The sequence below is a fragment of the Lagopus muta genome, chromosome Z, assembly GCF_023343835.1.
Source record: "Lagopus muta isolate bLagMut1 chromosome Z, bLagMut1 primary, whole genome shotgun sequence".
Lineage (NCBI taxonomy): Eukaryota > Metazoa > Chordata > Aves > Galliformes > Phasianidae > Lagopus > Lagopus muta.
The window spans coordinates 12,954,448-12,971,788 of NC_064472.1; the positions used below are offsets into that span (position 1 = coordinate 12,954,448).

General features: G+C 42.0%; 2 protein-coding genes across 6 annotated transcripts in view; one reads left to right on the forward strand and one right to left on the reverse strand.

The window, feature by feature from the left end:
* Positions 1-12,818, forward strand: part of EGFLAM (EGF like, fibronectin type III and laminin G domains) — an 85,526-nt gene extending 72,708 nt beyond the window's left edge. For both annotated transcript variants that reach the window (XM_048930739.1, XM_048930740.1), the window contains exons 21-23: positions 595-678; positions 1,700-1,803; positions 2,203-12,818. In XM_048930739.1, coding sequence (XP_048786696.1) covers positions 595-678; positions 1,700-1,803; positions 2,203-2,357 — 343 coding nt within the window. In that variant the 3' untranslated portion in view covers positions 2,358-12,818. The remainder of the gene's footprint in view (positions 1-594; positions 679-1,699; positions 1,804-2,202) is intronic.
* Positions 12,791-17,341, reverse strand: part of LOC125686592 (leukemia inhibitory factor receptor-like) — an 85,477-nt gene continuing 80,926 nt past the window's right edge. For all 4 annotated transcript variants that reach the window (XM_048930736.1, XM_048930735.1, XM_048930738.1 and 1 more), the window contains one exon: positions 12,791-16,903. In XM_048930736.1, coding sequence (XP_048786693.1) covers positions 16,265-16,903 — 639 coding nt within the window. In that variant the 3' untranslated portion in view covers positions 12,791-16,264. The remainder of the gene's footprint in view (positions 16,904-17,341) is intronic.

Sequence of the window (17,341 nt, forward strand, 5' to 3'; positions counted from 1 at the left end):
CAATATCTGCTGAGTAATTTCACTAGCAGCAAATGCAAAGAAATACTCAGCTGCAAGTGAAACAGAGAAGTTCATTAGTATCTCTACCTTTACATCAGTAGGCTTCACCTTTTCTAGCATGACAGGACTCAACCCTCCCTATAATTCAGATGATCTGTGAGCCTGCTGTAAGCTGCATGTTTTATTGTATGGTAATAGTTTATCAGCCACGTGTGCATCCTCCCATTCATCTCTGCTCTTAGGCCAAAGTTCTGTAGATCACTGACCATTGCAGCCTCCTGGTGCTCGGAGGAGCTGCCATGCAGAAGCCCTCTCCTTGCCTCCTGGGCTGCTGGTGTTGGTATCCTCTCTCATCTGAGACAGGTTAGGAGCAAATTTTTTATATTATTCTATGATCTTGACTTTGCAAAAAAACTACATCAGTCCTGGCGTTTGAAGGAAGCTACTGACACACTCCAAAATCTAAGGAAGGAGGCTCTGGGAGCTGAGCAGGTGCATGAGGCACAGAGCAAGGGTATTCTGTCATAATGACAGGAAGCCAGTCCTCGTGGAGGAAGCAGTAACGTTTTATATTTTGTTTTTTTTTCATTTCAGCTACAACTTAGGCAGTGGCGTTGCTTCCATAGTGGTGAACGGCTCCTTCGGTGATGGCCGATGGCACCGGGTCAAGGCTGTTAGGTGAGTGGCTGCGTGCTGCCACAGAGGCCTTGGGAGACCTCCTGCCATGGGGCTGCCATCTGGGTGTGAGCCACTGCACCCTGTGCTCTCTCAACACTTCTTAGCTAAGCTGTGAGCAGTTTGGCTGTAGCAGAAGGGCGTACGTGGAGATCTTTGTACAAGAGGTGGCAGTGCCAGCTCTGAGACCAGCACAGCCTCAGGCAGTCTGCTCCCCAGTGGTGACAGGCTCTCTCTTCAGCTCATGCCATATGGGTTTCTTGCATCTCTCTTTCATGTCTGCATTTTGAAATTCCCCAGAGAGCACTTTGTGGGCTGGCACAATGTTTGGAGCACGGACCATGTATGCCTACTTTTTCTATCTGAGGGAGGCACAGACATCTCACAGTGTATATATAACTCGTATTTATAGCTCATTACCTCATGGGAAGCCATCAGGCCCAGCAGAAAAAGCACACATCTCTCGCCTCATGAGATGTCGGCTCCATGGAAGTCACAGAACGATGTTAGTATATTTTGTTACCAAAGTGAGGAGTAAGACCTTCCAAGTGGCTCCTCTGTCGGTCAGGGTACTGACCGTCTGTAAGATGGAAGCAGCCTAAGACCTCAAGCAAGAAAGAAGTCTTTTGAGTATGTAATGGGCCTTCCAAAAATATCTTGGATTATCATTTCCTTCTCTTCTTGTCTAAGCTTCTGCAGTTTAGTTTCATGTATCTGATTTTAAAATGCCTGTCAGCACATGCCCATTCTCCCCTCCTCCTGAGCTGTGCAATTAACTTCTCCAGTCTGTTTTTCCCCCAGAAATGTGTCCCCGTAATTGCATGTCCATGGAAAACATAATCCCAAAGGGTCAGGATCGATGCGGCCCAATGCTACCTACGGGGCACCCAGAATCCACTCCCTTGTGGATGGATGTTGAGTTCAGAATTTGGGTTGTCCTGGCCTCCTGGATGGAGGAGACGCTGCTGCTCCCCCTGCTTGGATGTAAGCTGGATACATAAGAGCTGCTTGCTTTGCATTTCAGAGATGGGCAGTCTGGCAAGGTAACTGTGGACGATTATGGAGCCAGGACTGGTAAATCCCCTGGAAAAATGAGGCAGCTAAACATCAATGGAGATCTCTATGTAGGTGAGTGATCATCATTTGTGTTCAGCACATGGCTGTGTTTTTCTGCTTGTAAGGACAGCCGCAAGCCAATGCATCCTAGTCCCATTTTCCATAAGGTGAAGGCTCCATGCCTTGGCCTTTGGTCCTCCTCTGGCTTCTGGGGGAGGCCTCACCAGGGGATACTGCTGTAGGAGAGGGGATAAGCACCAAAGGTTACACTGCAGTACGCCAGGAGATAATTAAGGGAAAAACACTGTGTTACTGGGAGCCTAGGCACTAAGCTTTCTCAGAGCTTACTAGTGCTACAATTTCTGCAATAATCAGAATCCTAGTTCACTCTCTTCTGTTTATCCCCTTTGACTGTCCAAAGCTAGTTCTAAAAACAGAATACATATATTAAAATTCACCTCTTTCCCACAGGAGGCATGAAGGAGATAGCCCTGCACACCAACAGGCAGTACCTGCGGGGGCTGGTGGGCTGCATCTCACACCTCACACTGTCAACTGACTATCATATCTCTCTGGTGGAGGATGCAACTGATGGGAAGAACATCAACACCTGTGGGACTAAGTGACAAGAGAAGAGCCCGGGTGGTGAGGACCCGTCCTGTGCTTGTGTGTGCAGCTGAAAGCCATCTTGCTGCAGCCCTCCACAGCTGGACCACAGTTGCCATCCGGGAAGATGACAGAGCCAAAGGGGATACCCTAAAAAAAATTTTCCCTCTCCTTTCCTCAGCAGACCAGACCAAACTGAGTATTTTGTATAGGAGCCATCCCTTTTCCCCCTGCGTGTCTAGTGAGTGCTAAAGATCGTGTGTTGGTGCAAACAGCAAAGAACTGTGTGATGTTGTAAGTAGCTCAGTGGCTGTGTTGTGGTCCGTAGGTGTCTTTTTTATGTCAAAAAGAGCAGTCATTAAACACCTGCATTCATTCCATCTTGCAGTGGTACAACAACTATGTTGTGCAACAGAAACACAAGCAGAAATGTATCTATGCATTCAAATGTATGTCTCTGTATAAGTAGTTCTTATTGCTCTCTGATTTAGCTAAATTATGTTTCGCCTGTGTAAATAATGCCTGCAGTGGTTGGTTAAAAATACTGTTGTTTGTTGAGGAGAAAGTTCTTAAAGTCTACTTTTTTTACTGCAAGCAACAAAAATCAATGGACCGATTTTGTAGAAGTAATTTTATACTTTGATATTTTTTATAGCAGCAGCAGACCTGCTTATGTGGTATAACTTTTAACATTTAAGTGTACTATACATTTAGCTCTTTGCACACTTTCCAAAAAAACAGCAAAGTGACCTGTGGTTTCAGTTGGTTATACAGAAGGATCGATATTATACAGTTTTTGTTGGGGATATTTGTGAACTATAATCAGCTTTAAATCTTTTTTTGTTCTGTTTTGTTTTGTAAATTTTGACAGCTTAAAATTGTACATTATGAACTTTTTCTGCCTATCCAGATTAAAAGTTTAGGAGAAAAAAGATCAAACTCTTCCTGCTGTCATGTTTTGAGGCACAATTTTTGATCCTAAAAAATGACAAAAAGGAATGTGCAAGAGACCTCAGTAGGTCACAATCCTCTTAAAATAAAATAATTTCTAGGCACTGGACCAACACTTGTGCAACCTTGATTGCCAAACTGTAATTTAAGAAGGCAAACTGAGTGCTGTCGAGACAGTAAGGAAACATTCCGAAATTTCATAGTTCAGAAATTTTGGGTTCTCTTAACTCTTTAGCTGAAGAGGAGCCCCAAGATGTCAGGGGGCAGAGGTATGAGAGATGCACGAAGTTCCCTGCTGGCTCCTCTTAGTTGTACTGTGTTGAAATGATGCAATGTGGCGAGGGCAACGGGCAGCCAGGTCTTTTGGCTGCTTTTTACTGTGCCCAAGATACTCCTTGTAATGTTCCTGAGACTTGTCCCATATAAACCTGTCCTGGAGCAGCTGAGCTGCAGAATGGAGAGAACAAATAGTAGTTGGTTCTAGATCTGAGCATGTGGAATAGCTGCCCAGGAGACCCCAGTCATTCTGCATGCTGAAACAGAGACTCTGATTGCTAAAACATATAAATCATACTTAGCATATTCACCTGTGTTCCCCTGTTCAAAACACACTGCAGAAAAGCTGCAGAGGAAATAGGCGGATGGCAGAGGGGCACACATAGCTTTCCGCCCAGGAGGAACAAAGGTTTTCACATTTTAGGATCCCCACAGGGAGACAGAAGCCTGTATATGGTCAGCAAAAATCAGGATAATGCATGAACTAAGTGTCACTGAAGTGCATGATAGGACATGTCTTTAAACTGAAAGTAAAAGGAATTTGATGCAGTAGGATTTAAAAGAGAAATTTGAAATTGAGTGAAAAGGAAAATCTGTGGAGACAGCAGGCTTGCCAGCCGCTGGAGAGGAAAGAGCTGTGTTTTATGTGCATTGGGGTTTTCCCAAGCAGCAGTGACCTGACCATCCTGGCAAAGGGCAGCAAGATTTGGCCACACCCCCTGTCCTGGAGAATGGTGTGTTGACAGCATCACTCTGCTCTGCCACGTGTGCCCCTCCATCCCCTTTCACTTTCGCCATAGGAGAGCAGCTCCAAGGCAGACATCTGGCGTGTGAGGTGTCCATTTTGAGATCATTTGTTGCAGGGTATAGAATGCTAGGTACAAGGCAGCGCTTCTCCAGAACAAAAGCTGCTCTTTGAAAAGTGAGAAGGGGGAGTGGGTAAGAAATATTTCTGGTGTTGTGGGGAAGGAAAAGCAGCAAACTACAACTCTCTAAATGCCTCTTTTCAACTGCATGTATCACTGCATGGGAATTTGGCACTGGCAGCAGCACCCCACCACAGCAGAGAGCAAAGCATGGGCAATACAGCTGTGCAGCATCACGAGGAGTGTGTGTGAGGGTGCAGATAGCACAGATGCTGTGATGTTTGGTTCCGCTAAAGAAAAAAAAGATCCTTTCTGAGTTCTCTTATAGAGTGTCTGAAAAGCTTCCAGATGGGGAGCATCCCTGCTCACACATTTGCAGTCTCCTTAGTGAAGTTTGGCGATTCTCCCAGGCTTGATTTGGGAACAGGAGCTTCTGCTCAGTGGGCTGAGCATAAAGCAGGCGGCAGGACCATGGGAACATCTGACCTGGCATGGGGACTCGGTGCCTGGGGCATGGACTCCAACCTCTTTGCTGGCCTGGACCACACTGAGTGAAGAGAAATCATCACAGGCTGCATAAACAAAAGTTGCTCTGAAAGTAATGCCTTCTATTTATTTCCACGGAAACTGCAATTGATAAGGCATACACAATAAGAATGTTTGATGGAGCAAACTCTCAGCTACAAAGCACTATTTTGCAACAGTCACCATCATTAGCTATGCGCTTTTGCTAGGGATGAACAAGAACCTGCATGTCACACATGAAAATCTGTACTGGCAGAGTTGACCCACTGTTGCTGACGCCACTGCTGAAATGCACCATCCACTGCCTCACTGTGCTGATGTCCACTGACTGATCTCCATAAATGTTACACAGGCTTCACTGAATGTCAGTGGGTGCCATTTTTTTCACATGGAGGAACTCAATGACACACCTTTGTGTCAGACACACTTCCATGTCAGATGCCATTCTATCTGCCCCTCTGCTGCCATCTGTCACGTGGCAACAACATGTAATGAAATACTGGTGGGAAAGTTTAGCCACTGCTGCCGTAACACTGATAAGGCACTGATTCTGATGCTTCTGACATCATGGGCCAATATTATTAAAGAGGAGGCGTTACTTTCAGAGCAGCCCTCATAAAATATATAGTTTATGTATACAAGAAATTAAACATTGAATCTTTCATGCCTTTTATTAAAAAAAAAAAACAACAAAACCACAGAACTAGTGGGATATGTTGCCCTGTTTTCATGAAGCTAATGCATCAATCCCTCACTGCAGAGGTGGATCTAGGGGACAGCAGGAACAAAATCCAGGGACAAAATCCCTACCTGGGCCATTGCTGTTCCCAGTCCTCCTGCAAGGACCTGCTGGGCTGGCAGGGAAACCGGTGTCCATGGTGCTCCACATTGTTTGCAGCAGGTCAACAGGGAGCATGCAGTTAAGTAAACTACAGAAAAAAGATTAAAACTGCTATAAAGAGGCCATTGAAATGCAGCTAGCATTACTGGGTCTTTCTGTCTCTTCGAGTGAAATCCTCTTCCTAAACCTAATCTCAGGTCTTGGTTTTCTTCTTAGTTTTTCATGTTCATCCTGAAAGACACTCTTGCTGCAAGCATTGGGTGGGATGAGGCAGGCTCTGTGCTGAGCTGCAGAATCCAGGGGACAGTCAGGAAAAAAATAGATGGTGTTGTCCCAAGAGGAAGATGCCCAGTGGGGCAGAGGCCATGTTTTTGGGAGCTTGCCTGCCTAATGCCCTGACAAAGGCAGAGGGCCTGGTTTAAACTCATCTCAGGCCAACTCTGCAAGGACCAGCTGCTGGGGTACTGGCAGGTAGGTCTGCTTGGGTCATCCTAGGGCAAAATAAGGAAAAATGTAAAAGAAAAAAAAAATGAAGTGAAAAGTGATGGCAGAGGAAACTGAAGCCAGACCTAGCGGTGATCCCTACTGTAGGCAAAGCCTTATGTTGGCAACAGTGCATTTTTGGCAGCCAAAAGTAAAGAAGACCAGGGACTCTTTATCCCAGGTTCTAAACTTGTCTCTGGGGAGCCAGGAGGTGATCAGGAGGAGGCTGCTGGAGGTGGTTGTCCTGGGACCCGGTGCATTATCTTGCCTGAAGAGCCTGCTGAATTTTCATCACACAGGTTCTGCTTCTGGGAAAACCTTTTAAAGCAGAGGCCAAAACATTGCTGAATTCTACTCACAGAGAGCAGCAATCCCATCTCAACAGTGAGTCACTTCTGGTTTTAGAAGTTTACTGCAGAGGGGGCGGCTCTCTCACTTGCTCTGTTTTTTTCCATGGTGTGGCGCAAAGTGGGTCTTTGTCCCCACAGTGGGGCTGAGTCTTCTATACCTGGGCTCAACAAGTGCCAGCAGCACCAGGGCCTGCTGCATCCTGCAGCCTCACCAGGCTGTGGGCATCAAAAGCCCTCAGCAGTGCTCCTGCACAGCCCGGTGAGGACTCTGCGCAGACCATGTTGTTAGGAGCTGAGCCTGGACGGGATCTATCTGCAAAATAACAAAAATATCACCTCTTCAGTCCCCTTTTTGCCCCTTCTGTTCTGCCAGCTCCAAATTGCCCGCTACAGAGACTGCCAGGCAGCACTGTGGGCTGAGTGTCCCCATTTCTCTTGAATTTTCCCTCACTGTCAGAGCATTATTCTTTGTTTATTGTGTGCAGGACAAAGACGACGTTGTTCCTCTCCTCCCCCTGTCCTTTTTTAAGCTTCCTTCAGTCTTCCTCTCTAAGGGAACACCAATGCTGTTCTCTCTGCACCAGCCCCACCGGTTGCATTTTCCTGCACCACACGTGACGGCGAGACGCCAGGAGTGGGAGTGGGGACATTGTGAAGGTCACCGTGGGGCAGACAGCCACAAAAACTGTGACTGGGTAGAAGAAAAGGGACAACAGAACTTAAGGCTGGCTCACAACTCAGCGGCTTTCCACCCTTTTTTTTTTGCAGATTTGCAAGTAGTTTTCAGTGGCAACAGCAGCAGCTTTTGTGATAACTTTTTGTGGACATTAGATTTTCCCTCACTTTTCCCATTTTTTGAAGATACAGTGAGAAAATTTAATATTTTCTTCACTATTCATTTTGCTTCCATTTTTTTTTGACTTCAATATACCTTTTGAAGTTGGCATCAACAAAGCAGAATTCAAAAATGAAATAGCCAATTATCAAGGTTTCATTTGAACTACCACAATACTGCTTTTTTTAGAACTAGCAAGTGGCACACACACAGGGATGCTGCAACCTTTATTCATGTAATGCAACAGGAAATGCAGGGAAACACTGGATGCAAATGCCACAGGCAGTGATGTGTTAGAAGCAGATAGCACTGACAGACCAGAGAAAATAAAGTTAGGCAGCATAAAATGATGCATGCAGATATGAGGCCAGGAAACATTGGCAACATAAAGCCCTCTCTGCGCCCATGTACTCATGGTGAAGAACAGAAAATCCCAATCCTCCATCACTACCCAACCTTAGAACTTGGTCAGGCTACTGTTACAACTTACATTGTTCAGAAGGCCCTAACACCCTAACATAACTTGAACCTCACTCTCCTTTTGGGTATATGATTTTAATTTTTTTATTATTATTTTTTTTTTAATAATTAAAAAAGTGCCTGTACTAATGGTTCCCAGTTATCAAATGCACTCAGAATGAAAAGTTTCAGATCACAACTTGCTTGAGGTATTTTTTTCCATAGTTACTGTATGTTGTAAATGCAGCACAAAAAGGTGCTGTCAGTAACTGATTTCTGCATTCACTTAGCAACTAGGAAACAAGCACGCACCTAGAGGTGAATCCTTGCAATGAGAGGACTTGCCACACGCATGGTAAGATGCACTACTGGGATTTCTGCCTCATCAGAGCTTCAAGTAATAGAGAAGGACTACTGCTGATTATGGGGAGATCAGAGACTACCTTGTGTCTTCAAGGGCCTGTACTCTCGGCTGCTCCTCTCTGGTCACTGCAGTGGTAGAGATCAGCAGGATAGCTGGTCTGCAACACTTATATATTGTATGCTGTGTTATAGCACTTGTCTGTCTGCACAGTACTAAGCCAGTGGGTCACTCATTGGTCCAGGTGCTGTAGTTAAATCACAGAATCATAGAATCTCCAAGTTTGGAAAAGACTTGCAAGATCATCCAGTCCAAATGTTCACCTGCAACCAACATTTCCCACTAAACCATGTCACTTAGTACAACATCTGAACATTTCTTGAACAATTCCAAGGACAGTGACTCAACCATCTCTGTGGGTAGCTCATTCCAGCCTCTGTCAGAGATAAAATTTTTCCTAGCATCCAATCTGAATCTCCTTGACATGTCTCAAGGCCATTCCCTTTAGATCAATCACTAGTACACCAGAGAAGAGGCCAACTTCTACATCGCTACAGAGAGCAATAAGGTCTCTCCTGAGCCTCCTCTCCTCCAGCCTAAACACAGTTTCCTCAGCTGCTCCTCATAAGTCCAGACGAGACACAAAATTCCCTGGATATCGCTAGAACAAACAAGTATTGTGGCATAAATAAATATCTTCAAATGTAAGGCCCGTATTGGGGCCCATGAAGCCACCATAGAGGCTGATCATCTCAGTTCCACTACAAGATCTTGAGAACGTGTCCTACATCAGGCAAACCAACCCACAATCCTCATTCTGGACCACTTCCTCCTGCCTCTACATTCTGCGTCCTGGAATAGGGGCGTCCACCACACAGCTCTGGTGTGGGTGGTGAGGAGCTCTGTCTCCTCACATCTAGAAGCCCTCAGCTTTGGAATCACATCTCAACCCCCAGGTGTTAGAGCCATAATCTGAGGGAGACACAGGTAAGGGAGGCAGCCCACTTCTTCTCTTCACATTGCATGACATGAACCAAAGAGCTTCAGTGTATGCTGTACTTACATGCTATGAAAGGCTGTGCTTAGAAGCAGATCAGAGAGTACTTGCATTACTCTACTGATCAAGAAGCCAAGGCAGTGCTTGCCAGATCCTGAGGTTATTTATTCTGGCACAAAGTTAAAATAACTCTGTTTACACTGGAGCATGTGCAGAATTTAACTCTTATTTAAGAATAAACATGCAAGCAAAGAATATCAAAACATGTAAGAGCGTAAGAAAATATATTTATTAAATTCCATGGCAATACTATGGTAAAATTGTTAAATACATGCATATTTTTAGACACACAAGCAATATAACAGGAATTACAACAGCCAAGCAAACTAGTTTTAAAACATTTGCAAAGTTGGTGTCTCAGGTTAGTCTCACGTGTCATCTAGCTCACCGGAATATTATTTCCCCATCGTGATCCCATGCTTCCATTTTCAAGCACGCATGTTTAATTGCTAAGCCAATAAATTTTCTCATTGATACACACTGTTGAATCACTATTTTACTTGGTATACTACAACTTTGTTAAAGTGCTGTACGATTATTTTAAATTGTGAAAATCTTGTTTGAGTAACAGATTTGGAAGCTGGAGAACTTCGGTATCATTCAGCAATAGAGCTATGTTAAATGACTGGTTAGGTTTAGTGCATTAGGATGACTGTTTTGACAGTATGATTTATTGATTTATTGATTTATTCTCAGGACTAATTTTATAGATGAACATTTCAAATTGGCAAACAATATTTCACTACTATTTAACAGAAGTCCATTAAAATATTTGTAAAAATAGAACACAAAACCATCTCTAAAAAAATTATTTATGCTGTAAAAAGACGGTATAAAAAGATCTAAAAAAAACCCAAAACATTGAACCACTGAACCTGTTCACAGTATATATTTTAAAAGTAACAGCATTAGAATACAACAAATTTTTGGGTGACTTGCATGACTCCACCAGTTCTGCTGTTTTTTGTGCCACAGCTGGACTGAAGTTCAAACTACCATTATCATCAGGTAGGGTTTCAGATGAGAGTTACCTTCTTTTCTGGCCATCTGACAGGCTACAAACCTTACAGTATTGTTTACCCTAAGCCACTTTAAATCACATTAAAGAAACAATGTCATGGTGAAGTTTAAGGACTGTTTTGTATCTGTATTTGTTTTGCTACTAAAAGGCGTGAGACTTTACAAGCATCTGTTTTACTCTGCCCACTTGGAGCTTTTTGAATTTTTATCATCCCAACTAAAGAAAATGAAAACCTTCAATTTTTATGCATTCTCTGGTTAAACTTTACTCTCTGGGCACTACGATTTGCAAGTTGCAAAACGTGTGGCTGGCAGAGTGCTCGTGGAAGCTGTCTTCAGCAGCCTGCTTTCCAGTAGCACCAGCTGAAGAGCAGATTTGGGACTGTTTAAAATCCTCCCTACAGATGCTGTTAAGGAACACAGTAAAAGATGAGGATGCTAATTGCTCTGGCTCACCATGGCATCACCCAGACACAAGGAGAAGGTGAGACTGGCAAGGGATTAACTCAATCCCTTGCAGCACCCTACTCACTGACCAGCTCACTGGTGAAGCTCAGTCCTCACATATTTTCTAGAGAGCTTTTTTGTTGAAAAAGTGAGAGAAGTTGATAGACATTTTTGTGTGTGTGTGTTGGGGGGGGGGGGCGGGGGGAAGCATTGTTATGCACACTGGGACAACTTGTAAAGTTGTGGAAAACCCTGCCAATATAATTTGAGGTTTGTTTGCATAATGTGCAAAAAGGAAATAAACACTATCATAGAAACACTGGGGAAAATCCAGAGTTATATAAATGATGGAGGAGGGGAAAAAAAACTGTTATGGAAGAAACTGTTTTCCAGCTTCTATGAAGATATTTAAAAACTTAGGAGAGGCATGAGGAAATGAGCTTTTAAACACTCCAGTGTTCCTCAATCTCTGTATGCAACATTTGGGGTCGAAGAATGTCCTCCCCGGCTTGCTAATGCCAATTCAAAGAAGAATCCAACAACAAATCTGCAGATGTGCTGACAGCATCTCTAAACATCAGTCACTGCTAAATGCACAGCAGCACGAACTCTGCATAGGATGCTGGGAGGAGTGCAGATGGCAGCCAATTTCCCCTGTGAGAAAATGCACTCCTAAGGCATATAGTCAAGGGCAGGGCTCTCAAAAACCATGCTTTGGGAATCGTAGGCCAATACACAACTAGGTACATAATGCTGCTATCACACATTTGCATGAAAAGTTAGGACCTTACTTAGTGTTAAAAATTCTGATGCCATTGGATTTGAAGTCTTCTTCAAAGCCTGTGGCAGAGCAAAGCATGCTATCTACAGGGGAAGTCTTTGATAGATTTATGGTACAGAGCCTTGTTAGCAACTTGATTCTTGAAATATTACATTTTCTTCCTGCATATTTCAAATTCTTTTACTGTATTTTTATCTACTTCTAGGTACAAATACGCTATTTACAAAGAAATTATTGTCTAAAAATAGAGGATACAATTTCTCGTCACCTTTTAATAGTGATATTCAAATATCTTCTCCCTCCAACAAATCCAGTTACCTTCAATTTTGCTACCATTTATGTTCAATTGAGTGTGGAGGACACTATAAGAGACAATATCACTGCCTTCAGCTCTAACTTTATTCTGTTGGACTTGTCAAAAACAAAAAAGGAGAGAAGAGACTTTTGTGTGCCCCCTCAGAGCAGCCTGAAACTTGAGTTGAGCAGAAGCACCCTGATGCCCTGTGCCCAGCAAAGGAAAGTTCTGGTCCCCCTCATAAATCAAATGTGAAAAAAATGTGTTTGCCAATTGTGTTGTGATGGATTAAATGCCTGCTGATTTCCTTTGAGAAACAATTTACCCATGAAAGCAGCAACTATGGATAATAGAGTCAGCAAGAACAGCAAATACCACTGATTAGGTCCTAAGTCTGCATTTGCAGCCTCCACATAGCTGGGGAGATAATTCACTGCTCATCTGTAATATTAGCTTACTGTTTTGTTGAAATATTTACTAGTAGTTCTGTGAGGTATATCACATTCAAATTTACAACTCCAGAATTTAACACACAAAATCAAGATCCCAAGTATGCTCCTGTATGTCAGTCAGAACAACAAAAATAATGAACAAGTCAAACAGAAGAGTGCATGATGTTACATCAGACGTGACCAATGTTCCATGCATCAAATGAACAGTACTAAAAATCAAAACAAAAAACAAACCCAATTGTCACATATTATAGTCATGGCTCAAAATAAAAAGCAGCAACACCGGTGACTTGCTTCAGAACAAAACAGCTTGACATTGGCACCCTACATCTCTGGACATTGATTCAACCAGAGGACTGAAGCACTGAGTTAGGAGTGTTTTGGAAAAAAGCTCTTCTACTTGGAACCCTTCTGGAATTTTTTTCTTTTCCCTTTTTACATTTTTTATTCTAGGAAAAAAAAAAAAAAAAAACCAAACAAAAGCTCAAAAGAATTAAAACAAAATAGATGTTCAATAAAGGAAAAAGATCTTTCAGAAAATGATGAAAATGCATTACATTTAGTTTCTTAATACATCTTTCAGAAACAACAAGAAGGGGTTTCACTCACATCTAATTTGATCACACAGACTCACTGGGAAGCCCAAAGGCACAAGTACAAGGAGTCTGATCTCCTTTGAACCCCAAAGTTTCAGTCTTACAATTGACATCAATACATCCAGAGGTTAAACAGCACCATGCTTTGAAAGTGCTTTTGGTATGAATGACTTTCTTAAAAATGCTTCATTGGTTTAACAAATCACTTGGGCTCAAAAAGCAAGTCTACTCTTACTGCCAAGGGGGTACACCAAGGGGTGCCTTCACATGGACACTAAATAAGCACATATTCTCTCATTAATACGGTATTTGGATTTGCTGCAGAAGATTTAAGACAGATATTGGAAAGGAGTCCTCGCTGGTAGTGTACAGATGAAGCCCCTCTGCAGGGCTATAAACCAAGATTAAAGATATAGTAAGCCACTGTTCTTAATGGGACTCTTCTGCCTACATACTGGGAATCGGGACACAAATCAAATAAAGTTAAAAAAAATTAAAAATAGCAATGGATAATTAAGTGAGAGTGCTATGGTTCATTAAAGACAGCCCTATGTTAAGGGAACTCTCTATCACCTAATCATGGTGAAATAAAGGATTTTGCCTTTACTGAAAATTAAGAGCAACATGAAAGAGAATTTGACTATGTGATATTTATGTTGAACTGATTCTCCTCGAGAGCACTGCAAAAGGTGCTAGGTTGCTCCCTGTGAGCTTTGAGCGCTCTCTGCTCACCCTGGCTTCCAGTCCGCCAAGTTAAAAACCACAACTTTGGTTTGGTGTTGCTTCTTGCAAAATGCAATCATAAGAAAGCACTATTATTCTCTGAGATCAGCAATTCCCCTACAGAGTTTTCCTTTTTCCTACGGATCTTCATATAACAGTAATTGCTCCTCTGTGTTGAGAAACTGCTCCACTAAACAAAAATGTAATAAACCACACTACCCATGCCTTCTGTTCTAAACATCTTCTGTTCTCAGTTAAAAGCATAGTCTAAAATTTATTAGAACAAAATGCAATAGAAAACAAAAAAAATAACGTTAGAGTGAAAAAAAAAACAGGCTTTAAATAAGGTACTGTGAGCTTTGGAATAGAAAGAAAATACTGCTACTATTAGGACATAATCGCTGCCTCTCTATCAAGCACAAAGAGTAGAACTGCTTCCTTTTATGTATTAATTTAGTGTACTGAATAACAAGCAGTAATACGTTAGGCATGAAATGCTCTCTTGTAGGGATGCCTGTGGACGGATGGACACCAGCTATTCACACTGCCTTACTTTTCATTTGCAGCCCTGTTCATTTCAAAATTCATCCTCTAGAGCAGAACCTGATCTGCACTTTCCATTCTTCAGACAGACCATGTATTCTGTCAGGCCCACAAACACATCTAAACTTACTGTCTTTACATTTCACTCTTCCAGAAGGCATATATAGTTGTTAGTGATGATGATTTGGAAGCTTCTTAGTGTTTTGCCTTTAGTGTTCTGTCTGTTTTGAAATCCCTCTGTGTTTTCATTCTACGGAGATGGCAGAGACATGTCAGTATCTGAAACTGCAGCACCCATTGCAGTGACTAGGTTTAACCTAATGCTTGGTTTTACTTTGATGGCCAGGTCATGTGGTTCGGTAGACCAAACATCTGCTAAGCTTAGCCACCCTTCTGGTCTGTTCTCACACCATTATAGCTAAAAACTTAGTCAATCCAGCCTCCTTATCTGTTAGAAATCTCAGATTGAAATCTACTCATTCATCTTATTTTCAAATGCCACAAGCTGGTTCAGGAAATTGAAATCTACACTAAGATTTGGTTATGACTTTATGAAAACCCTTTTTGATCAAGTGCTTAAAGATCTGACCTCTCTTCACTGTGTTTTACAATATGGAACAGGTAAATTAGAAAGCACTTTGTATTGTAAGCTAGTGAAACTCAGTGTGCTGAAGTTGGAAATTTGCACAGTGAAATACTACAATTACAGTTGCCTATAGATGCATACATGAAAAAAAAAAATCAAAGATGATTGTTCTGAAAACTTCTTTAAGCATACAAATTTACATCATTTAAGATATCTTTGCATCACATGTCTAGTAAAGGAGAGGTAGAACTAGTGGCCTTAAAACCTCTTAAGGTTTCTGCCACTGCAGAAATCCCCCTTTGCACTCCTAGATAGGATGTGTAGGAAAAGGTCCTGTCGGGTGGACAATGTGGAGAACAGCCAGGCAGCAGGTAGCAACACTAACATAATGAAGACCATCCAAAGAGAAATTTGTTCTCACAGAGCTGTAGTACTACATCTGATTTCTGGTGCCAAATGGCTTGGACAACTAGTGTTAGTGGTCAGAGATTTCCCCATGGCTTACATTGCTGCATAATGCAAAGACTCCTGAATACTGTGGGGGAATTGAATAGAGTATGAGTTGAGGCAGGAGGTCTGGAGCTCAAACTATAAAATACAAAATGCATTAGTGCAATACATCAAGAAATGTAACTCCTTAACAGAAGGACAGAAAAAGTATAGAGTATTCTATGGTTGTTTTTTTTTTTGTTTGCTTGTTTTTTTGTTTTTTGTTTTTTTTTTTTTTTTTTTTTTGTTTTTGTTTTTGTTTTTTTTTTTTGTTTTATTTTTTAAACTTCATGCAGTTCTTGTTGAGGTTTAAATCAGTGTTACACTTTTTTTTCCCAAGTTTGTACCCCTGAGTCAAACACTGAATAAACATTGTACAGTAGGTACAGAAACTAGTGTCTAGTTAAGAAGCAACAGCTTTGAACGGCCATTGCTTCAAAAGTGTTAAACAGTGACATATGGGAGAAAAGTAGAACTTTGATTTGTTGTTAGTTCATCATTAGGTAAAAGATCTCAAGAGTTTCCAACCATATCCTTATAAAACATTAGGCTGAAGTTTTCAGTAAATGAAATCTTCAAGTGAGCGTATCTGTTGGGACTACATCATTTGAGTATGCATGGTTGAGAACAACTACAACAAAGCAAAGCAATCTTTCCAAGTTGTGAGTTGTATGAGATCACACTAGCCTTCAAACACTGAAGGTAAGCACAGTTCTCTGACTATATTTATCAGGAGATCTAAACTCAATACCGCTTATATCCAATATATTTTACTACAGTAATAACTAGATTGCTATAATTCTGGCCTCAGCCTCTATTAAAATGGAACATCAACACTTTCATTAACTTAAACATGGTAACATTCAGCTTACTAGAACCTCTGCTGACTGTCTCCAAGAATAACGCATGCTTTTTGTACTTTTTTCATCCTGTTTCATCAGGAATAAGAGCTTATTTAGAAGGCAGGTTCAGGTGCAATGATAACTCACTGTTAATCATTTGGCTTGTTTTGAAAAAAGTGTGTGAAGGACCACCCCGTGTTACTGGGCTTGGGAGAGTCTTCGTCATCTTTGGGGGGAAGCAGAAACTGTCGGGAATTAATGGAGCACGGGCTCCCAAAAGATGCATTTTCATTGTTGCTTTCAACTGATCCAGGAGAGTCTGGAGCGTCCATGTTCCAGGCATTTGCGTTTGCTTGAGGTCTGTAACCTGCTGTCTTGTCTGATTCTTCCTCGGCAGGTGAGTGACTTTCTATTTTCAGAGCACTGACAGGCAGCTGCATTTGTGGCTTATAGCCCGCAGTAGTCACTAAATCTATTTCTGACTCCTCTTCTGGTTTAATTTGAGGCTGATACATTGACTGGATGTCAATGTAAACCACCTGAGATAACCCCACAGGTTCATCCATAGGGGGATTTGATATCTCCTCTTCAATGATAGGGGGGCAGTAGGACACAACCACATGGTTTTCTGTTTCAGAGTCAGATCCATCTTCAGGCACAATGGTGTCTGTTGTTGCGGACATCATCTCAGTGTCTTCAATTTTGGGAGCTGCAGACTGTGTTTCCACCACTTCAACACTATTTGGGGTACAGGGATTCATTTCCAGTGTTTTAAGTGACTTATTCCCCTGAAGTGAGAAAAAGAAGGCAGAGACTAAGCTAAAAGACCTGGAAACCCTGATAATAACAGCTTGTCCAAATTAAACCTGCATGCTGGCTTGTGCCTTGCACTCATTCCATTGCTATCAGTACAATCAATCAATCAATCAATAAATGCTTTGATTTTTATTTTCTGGTTCCTCACACATTCCTCTTCTTGTTAAAACTATTTCAGCCAATTTAAAGAGACTCCAAATCTTGCAGTAAGTGTTTGAGAACTGTTTCCTCAAATCTCAGCTTTTTATAATCCATTCAAGAAGGTTATCTAAATGTTACACTCAGTTCCAGTTATGGGGCCCAGTATATGTTACCATACTTTCTATTTCCCCTACCAGCATGGCAAAGATAATAACTATGTGGGAGTAACACAGCCATCTACTAAGACTCACTAATTGCGTGGCAGGACA